Source organism: Palaemon carinicauda, chromosome 20 (assembly GCF_036898095.1).
Source record: "Palaemon carinicauda isolate YSFRI2023 chromosome 20, ASM3689809v2, whole genome shotgun sequence".
Classification (NCBI taxonomy): domain Eukaryota; kingdom Metazoa; phylum Arthropoda; class Malacostraca; order Decapoda; family Palaemonidae; genus Palaemon; species Palaemon carinicauda.
In genome coordinates, this window is record NC_090744.1 from 114,933,118 (window position 1) to 114,942,062 (window position 8,945).

At 33.4% G+C, this 8,945-nt stretch overlaps 1 protein-coding gene across 3 annotated transcripts in view; it reads left to right on the forward strand.

Moving 5' to 3' along the window:
* Positions 1-7,818, forward strand: part of LOC137614394 (erbin-like) — a 101,235-nt gene extending 93,417 nt beyond the window's left edge. For all 3 annotated transcript variants that reach the window (XM_068344188.1, XM_068344190.1, XM_068344189.1), the window contains exon 18: positions 666-7,818. In XM_068344188.1, the coding sequence (XP_068200289.1) occupies positions 666-842 (177 nt within the window). In that variant the 3' untranslated portion in view covers positions 843-7,818. The remainder of the gene's footprint in view (positions 1-665) is intronic.
* Positions 7,819-8,945: the final 1,127 nt, after the last annotated feature.

The following is an 8,945-nucleotide window of genomic DNA, read 5'->3' on the forward strand; positions in this document are numbered from 1 at the left end:
TTGACCTGTGATTGGTTAGGTTAGCAACTAGGATATTCAAGGATAGCACCTGACTTTTTCATAGGGCCTAATATATTTTGAGGCACTGTGCCAGGTCCTATGGTCCAAAATCCACAAATCGTAAAGAAACAATTTTTGGGGTGCTAAATATCAAAATATTCAGCTGTCTGTTGTATAATTATAATAACAGTTCTGAATTTGAAGCACATAGTGTTCTTGTAAAGAAATATTTAGTTTTAGTCTTTTCTTATCAAGTGTAGTAGTGATAACATTTTCCAAGCCCGGAAACTATTACAGTAGTTTCGAGGTAAACTTCATACTGACTAAATTACAGTACAATATTTTTATTAGGAAGTTCATTCTTCAATATTGTCAGCATGATTAAAACTTCAAAAGTGAGTAACCATTTGACAAAGCCTTGGTATATAATATCTTGTATTATTTCACTGCATCCCTGTTCAGATCCCATACAGGGTAAATGGAATATTTTCTATTAGCTTAAAATGGTGTTAGTTGCTTTACTGTTTAGGAATGACACACACTACCCACTTATTTTTGACATTTTACATTTTCAATGAGATGGGTGACCTAACATTGACATCCAAATGTAACTGATATTTAATGTTGCAATTTATGAACTTCCACAAGAATAATTTTCTTTGCAGAGCATATATGTTGTAAGTGTTGCTGGAGGTGGAGCGGCGTCATCTGCTCTGAAAGTTGGTGATAAATTATTACAAGTTGATGGTGCAGATGTTCGTTCCGCCAACTTGCACACGGCCGTTTCCATCCTCAACAAAACGGCAAACACAGTAAACCTTATGGTGTCTCGGCTGCAGTAAGATCACTTCGGTGTTTGGTGTTGACAGTACAGTACTTTGACCTTTTTTTGGTCTTTTCATCATCAAGAAATATGATTGCATATTCTCTATTAACTAAAGTCATTAACTAAAATTAACACATTTCTTCAAGGTTTTGGCCATAGAATCTTTTACTGTGATGCTCTTGAAAACAATACTTTGTGGACTTGAAAATCTTATTACTGCCTTATCCAACATGTGCCTCTCTTAGAACTTTTAGATTTATTTGAACTTTTTGAGAAATCTAGATAGATGATGTGACTAGGTTATAAGGTGCATACGAAAGAAATTTTGTGGACACATCTGTGTTAGTTGGCAAAAGATGCATTGGTAATGATTAGCAATAAAATTTTAGTGAAATCAGTGCAATTTATTTTGTTGTAGTGCCTCTTTTAAGCGAAAGGCAGATAGATTATTACAAAGTATTGTCGGTTTTATCCACATTTGAGGTAATGACAAAATTGTTTGAAAATGAGTTATGCCGATGATGGTGCCTTCTGAATTATATGACAACATAGAGTACAATGTTTTGTAATTGGTTTAATAAAAAGTAGTCTTAAATTGTTCAAATTAGCTGTAATGAGCACCTGTATGTCTTCTTTTTTAAAAGAACAATTTAAGTTAAGTGTACTTTACCTTAGGTTGTATTTAGACCAAATGTAGATAATCGAAGCAGGTTACTGTTACATACTTGGAATACGATTACTTATTTGAATAGTGTAATACTGTACTTGTTGCCCTCCGTACCTTTGTGCCGTTCTTCTGTGACGTATTAATTGATATTGTGTTTGTCGGCAACAGTTATGCTACTTAGGTTAGGTATCATATCATCCTCAATAACCTAGTTGAATATGAAATATAGGTACCATTCCTTTTTTTCACTTTTTGGGAAAAAATTTTGTCTTCGGGATCCCCTTTTTGAGTTTGTCTCTGAATATATTAAATACTATACAGGTTTTAGACTTTATTTTGAATTAACATTATTAAATTTATATAAAATATAAGATGCGAAGATGTTTCCTTTCGATAATTTATTACAGTTTCTATGAACCCTTTTATCCCCAGGCTATTTGGAACTTTCCAACCCTTAACCCCCAGGGGTTATTTTTTTTTCAAGCATATTTTACAGTAAATTTTTTTTTAAATTGCTCTAACAGCCCTAATTTTCATCATAGAGAGGTCAGGTTGGTCTCATTCTCTTGGAAAATGCCTGAAGTTTCTCAAAAAATTATCAAAAAATGCAAAAAAAAAATGTAAATAGCAGTTTTTCGCAAGGACGTACCAGTACGTCCATGGGGGTAAAGGGATGAGTTTTGTGAAACGAACCAGTACTTCCTTGGGGGGTAAAAAGGTTAACATTATTAAATTTATATAAAATAGATGTGAAGGTGTTTCATTACAATAATTTATTACAGTTTCTATTAAAAGTGATCTCGAACTGTTACGTTTTATAATATTTAACTTAATCGACATTAAAACATTATACTGGGATTAGTCTTAAACCAGATGCCTCTGTGTCCAGATAGTAATAACGCATTAGATGGAGACAATGCCCTTGTATAAAAATTTCAATTTCCCAGCTATGGTTATGGGATGATTCACAGATTACTGAGGATCTTATGGCAATTTTGCTTTGTACCTTTAGGTTTATGTCTTTGTAACTGCTTTTGCAATATTTTCCCTTGCAATCAAGTCTGGTAATTGCTAGAATGCTTTAATATTTTTTTGCAAACTGTTCTATTTTATTTACATGCAGTAGGCAATATGTTTAGAATCCTTTCAATAGTATTTTTTAAGGTAATGAATGATTTATAGTTCTTATGCAAATCCATAGTAAAGGGCTGTTGAGAATACACCATAATTTTATAATTAATAATTTTTTGTGTGAAGTCTTCACAATATATTTCCTTATTGCCAAATCAGTAAAATTATATATTGTTTAGATTAATATGTTTGATGATACAATATTCAGGTGCAGCTGACCATTCTTCGAGAAATGGTTATTTTGAATGTTTCAGTATTAGGGACAATAAATTTTTTCTAAAATTTGGGAAATGTTTAGTGTTACAATTAAGGTAGCTAGGGCCTCTGTTACGGCCCTTCCCTTTGATGAAGGAATGATCTAAATGGAAGACAGCCTGTGAATAGTGGTTTTCACACGCCCCTGCTTTATACACGACGCCCGTTGGGTGCTCGCGCGAGGGTAGTAACCTCTGCATTCCATACTTTAACTTTCTCTGGTATATTTGGAAGTATTTATATCAGAAAAGTGTAAGGAAGGACCCTTTTCACCGGGCGTCACAGGTTTCTCCCCAGAAATAGATTTTTCCTTTGTCAAAATCCCTTTATTAGAATTTGGTTCTAAAACTTGAATAAAAAACTCAAACACACAAATTTCACATAATAACATAGTTGTTTTTGGCATTATAGTCGACTCTTTTTAGCGAGGCAGATTTGCACCGACTCACACCGGTGCCATTTTAGCTTGGAAAAGTTTCCTGATCGCTGATGGGTTGGACAAGGTAATTCCAACCCATCAGCGATCAGGAAACTTTTCCGAGCTAAAAGGGCACCGCTGCGAGTCGGTGCAAATCTGCCTCGCTGAAAACAATTGACTATAGGTATCAGTTGACAGTCATTTTGCGAGTCAGTGCAAATCTGCCCCGCTAAAAAAAATTGACTATAGGCATCAGTTGACAGTCAATTTGCTGCCACAATTCATCTTTGATTTCGGAGAAATTTATATTTGTATTAACTATCCCTTGAGGTATTCACTGGAGGTGTTACTTTAAAAGTACTTCACAAGCTATAATTTCACCAGATTATAGCTTCAGTGGCTGTAAGTGTTTGTGTCATAGCTTACCTTTTTATCGGTGCTTTTTGCCATACCTAGGGTAGCATTACGCGTATGGGCACCGTTGAAACGGCGTTTTGCTCGCAAATTAACGTAGAGCTGTTTTATTTTTCCCTTTCCTAACAATGCCATATTTAATGCTTACCAGTGATCTCTGTTTTTTTTACATAAAGAATGATACAGTATAGGACTTAAAAACTTGAAGTAAAATCATAACATTATAGCACAAATACTGTGTTGAGATTTTTGTTAGTAGATAAATGGGCAAAAAACTCAACATTGCTGTAATAATAAGGTTATTTAACCCTTTTACCCCCAGGCTATTTGGAACTTTCCAACCCTTAACCCCTAGGGGTTTTTTTTTCAAGCACATTTTGCTATATATATTTTTTAAATTGCTTTAACAGCCTTAATTTTTGTCATAGAGAGGTCAGGTTGGTCTCATTCTTTTGGAAAATACCTGAAGTTTCTCAAAAGGTTATCAAAAATATGCAAAAAAAATGTAAATATAAGTTTTTTGCAAGTACGTACCAGTACGTCCATGGGGATAAAGGGGTGAGTTTTGTGAAACGTACCAGTACGTTCTTTGGGGGTAAAAGGGTTAAGTTTTACACATTTATAGTCTCTCCATACATGTGTGCCATTTGAAGATGATGTATTTTAATTTGCAATGGTACAGAGACGGGCGGAAGAAAACTCGCAGCTTCGGTATGAAATCCTTGCTCATTCTTTTGTAATAAAGGTAGCTATATGCTGTCATGATAGATACTTATATTAACCCTTTTACCCCCGTGGTATTTGGAAATTTCCAACCCTTAACCCCCAAGGGGTTATATTTTTCCCAGCACATTTTGCAGTATATTTTTTTTAAATTGCTCTAACAGCCTTAATTTTTGTCATAGAGAGGTCAGGTTGGTCTCATTCTCTTGGAAAATGCCTGAATTTTCTCAAAAAATTATCAAAAAATATGAAAAACAAATTTTTATAGCATTTTTCTGCAAGGACGTACCGGTACGTCCATGGGGGTAAAGGTATGGCTTTTGTGAAACGTACCAGTACGTCCTTTTGGGGTAAAAGGGTTAAGGTAACCTCCCACCACTGTTTTGCTCCTGTGCTTCGAAGATCTTAGAAATCCCCAAAAATAATTGGGAAACTTGAATTTTCAAATTCAATAGATAGAAAATTATAATTCTCAAGGTGAACTTCATTATCAAGTCTATGAGACATATTTAACGTTCCAGGAAATTAGGTTATTTTAAAATTTTCTCATCAAGTCTATGAGACATATTTAACGTTCCAGGAAATTAGGTTATTCTGAAATGTTCTCATTTTCTTGATAATTGATAGTTCGTTTGATTGGCACAAATTATCTTAGTTCAAGAACACTTTATAACATATATATATCAAAAATTATTTTAATCACCAGATACAGTACATAAGACTAATTTCTCTTGATTGTTTAGGTAGAGTTTATTCGTATCCATACAAAATAATAAGTCATACATTTTCTTCCTTTAGTTTGGACATGTGAATATTTCGTCCACCTATTGTGTCCAATTTCAAAGAAAATGGGGAGGAATAAATTATAAAACTTCCACATAATTAGAGAGTTAACCCTTTTACCCCCGCCATAAGGTTAAATTTCGAGCACATTTTGCTATATATTTTTTTTCAAATTGCTCTAACAGCCTTAATTTTTGTCGTAGAGAGGTCAGGTTGGTCTCATTCTTTTGGAAAATGCCTGAAGTTTCTCAAAAAGTTATCAAAAATATGAAAATTTTTATAGCATATTTTTGCAAGGACGTACCGGTACGTCCATGGGGGTAAAGGGATGGGTTTTGTGAAACGTACCAGTACGTCCTTTGGGGGTAAAAGGGTTGGACTAAAAAGTCCAAGCCATGCAAAACAGTGTTTTGCAAGAATGTACCGGTATGTCCTTTGGGGGCGAAAGGGTTAATAATACAGAAGGAAGAAATAAATGGATGCAGAGAAACCTTCAATTGGGTATTGTACTCTGAGGAGGGATATTGGAATTTAAAATATGATTGTACTGTATTTGTAAATAAGAAAGATACATGTAAAGTCCTTAAATGCATAGTATATATTAGAAATAAAGTTTTATTTTGAAAAGAGTTGCATGCTGTATTTAACTGGATAATTATTTTGCACGGCTTTTTAATGTCCAGAACAGAGCTTTAGTCAGTAGAGTTAAGGAATTATATAAGGTTTCATATTGCTTACATTTTCAGTGGTATCCCATAAAGTCTGGGCTCTCAATTCTGTATGAAAACTGACACATTCTTTTGTATTATTAAGGACAGATACGTATTTAGAATCTTCCCATTTTTCAAAATGTTACAATTTCTTTTGCTTATGCTAAACTTTTTTTCTGAAGATTGAGTGGCAGAATGTGTTGTATATTGAAGAAAAAGTATTTTTGAATCCCGTTCCAATGTTTACACCAAACTTAAATGTTTTAGTTTTTTTAACGGTATAAGTCACACAGTTAAAGATTTTCCCTCTCTTAAAGAATTATTAAAGTAAAATTCAGATTTATTATGTAAATTAATTGTCTTCTGTAAGATTTTATTTAGAAACAAACTTATCTTCTTGATTGAAAACTTGATGTATGATTTAGTTCCATTATCTTACAGATATAAGATATACTTCCAATGGCCTACAGTTTTCCAAGTGTTAGTGATAAATTTTATATAAAAAGCAATTATTTTCATCAATTTCATATCGCTAGCTCTGTACTTAATTACTAATACAAGATAAAATGCTGAATTAAAATTAGGTAGTTTGTAAATAAATGAGAAAGAGATAGAATTATATGTTTGAAATTTGAATGCAACTTTTTTTTTCTGCTAATCTCACTAAAAGCCATTGCCTTTAATTTTAAATTTTACTTTGATTTTCCACATAATTTACAATTGATGATATAAAAAGTCTTTAATTTTATACATATTTTTGAGATCCCCTTTAATATTTTTGATTTTTTTGCTAAAATATAGAACAACTCTCCTGTACAGTAGTTAGTGTTCAATTCATATGAGAAACAGACTTCTGTCCTTCCTCCTGTACAGCAGTTGTGTTCAATTCATACAGGAAACAGACTTCTGTCCTTTCTCCTGTACAGCAGTTGTGTTTAATTCATACGGGAAACAGACTTCTGTCCTTAAAGAAAATGGTAATTCTGTTACTGCACTTTTGAAAGAAAAAACGGAAGTTTTGTTAGTGATCCGGCAGAGTGATCTTTACCCATTCTCAAAAGTGCAGTAGGGATTTCCACACTAAGCTATGCTCATGTTCAGTATGTATTCATATATGTCTGTAAATTACCCTGAAAAGTAAAGCATGATTAAAACAAGGTTACATTCTGATACACATTCCCTAAAGTATTTGCAATATGGTTATCTTAGTGCTAGAAGGTAGCTGTAATTATAAGGTGATGTATGTAGAGTCCTCGTGTACTTATGCATTTAGAGTTTCATGAAAAATATTTAAATAGAAATTTTACTTAAATTAGAATATAGATAAAATGATTATAAAGAAAAATTACATTCCTCTAGATTTTCATTGTTTTTGTAGCATCAAATGTTGAGAGAAGTTAATGTTTCTTCATGTGAAACTTTTGTTTTTGAAAAAAATGTGATATCAAAATTGCTGTTGTTAAGAGAGAAGTCTAAAATCTTATTTTGGTTAAGGACTTTTAAAACTAATACTGCCCTATCATTAACTCAGGCTGACAGCAGTACAAATTCTGTCAAAATTTGCAAGTTCGGTGCCTTTTTAGGATTGAAAAATATCCAATGATCAATAATTTAAATTGTGCATGACTTCTCATTAACAGTGTATACACTGTTTATTCAACATTTAATTGCATGCTTTATTGAAATGAAAAATTAAGTTTGATCTACATGGAGAAGTTTTAGGAATTTTAAGGTTTTATCAAGGTTTGCTAAACTATAGATATTTTTGTATTGAAGATTTTGTTTATCACAAATCCATTTTATGACTTAGTACATGTTATATCGTTTATGATTCTGTCCTATATGTAATCTTTCACTGTACTGCTTTGTCAAATAATAACATGAGAATTGATGTGTATTTATTTTTACATTTTATTTTTCATATTGTGAGAAGAATTTTAAAGTTTTTGCCATCATCATAAGATGAATGGCGAGCGATTGTGACGTAGTTCTGGTAGGCCCTGCTGCTTCCTCCGGTGCCTTGGATGACCGCGGAGGTAGCAGCAGTAGGGGATTCAGCGTTATGAAGCTTCATCTGTGGTGGATAACGGGGGAGGGTGGGCTGTGGCACCCTAGCAGTACCAGCCGAACTCTGTTGAGTCCCTTGTCAGGCTAGGAGGAACGTAGAGAGGAGAGGTCCCCTTTATTGTTTCATTTGTTTGATGTCGGCTACCCCCCAAAATTGGGGGAAGTGCCTTGGTGTAAGTATGTATGTATGTATAAGAAAGGATGAGATATTATGTTTAGTTAACTCACCTCAATAGAATGAGACCAAAATTAATGTAATACAGTAATGCTAGAATTTAGGCGATTTGTGTACTATAATGTATATATACAGTATTGGCAAATTAGATGTGTATCACATTTTTAGTGTTGATGACATCGAGATAGATCGAGTTATTGTCCACATTGAATGGAAGAGGAAAGATCTTGAAGCTCAGTGAATAGGTTCTCAAAGGAATATATTGGAAAGTATGATTGCAGAATTGTTTAGACATAATTCCTGAATGAAGACATGGATGATAGCATAGTGATGTACATGACATCGTGGTTTCACATAGATATGGTATACTGAATTTGAAATTTGCTATTGCGAGTCACACAAATTTTAGCAGGGACTGAGAAAATTTTCTGCTTTCTCATTGAACTTGCTTTAAGAATTTGTGTGTGAAATTAATTGCTACCCAGAACCAGACTCTCCAGAGCATCCCTAAGGTACCAGAAGAAACTAAATACACTCAAATTTCCATCATCAGTCTGAATTTGCAGCTGTGATTAGGCTGCAATGGTATATTTTGTTTCTGTCACTGTATCAAGGGTACCTCCATGTAAATACACTAGCTGCTTCCAAACACCAGTTTCCAATCAGCCTTCATCATTATTTGAGAAAATCTTCAAACAGATGATAAATGAATTATATTACTAAAAATGTATGTGGAATGTTTTAACTTGAAATTGAAAATTCACTCCGTCAATTTC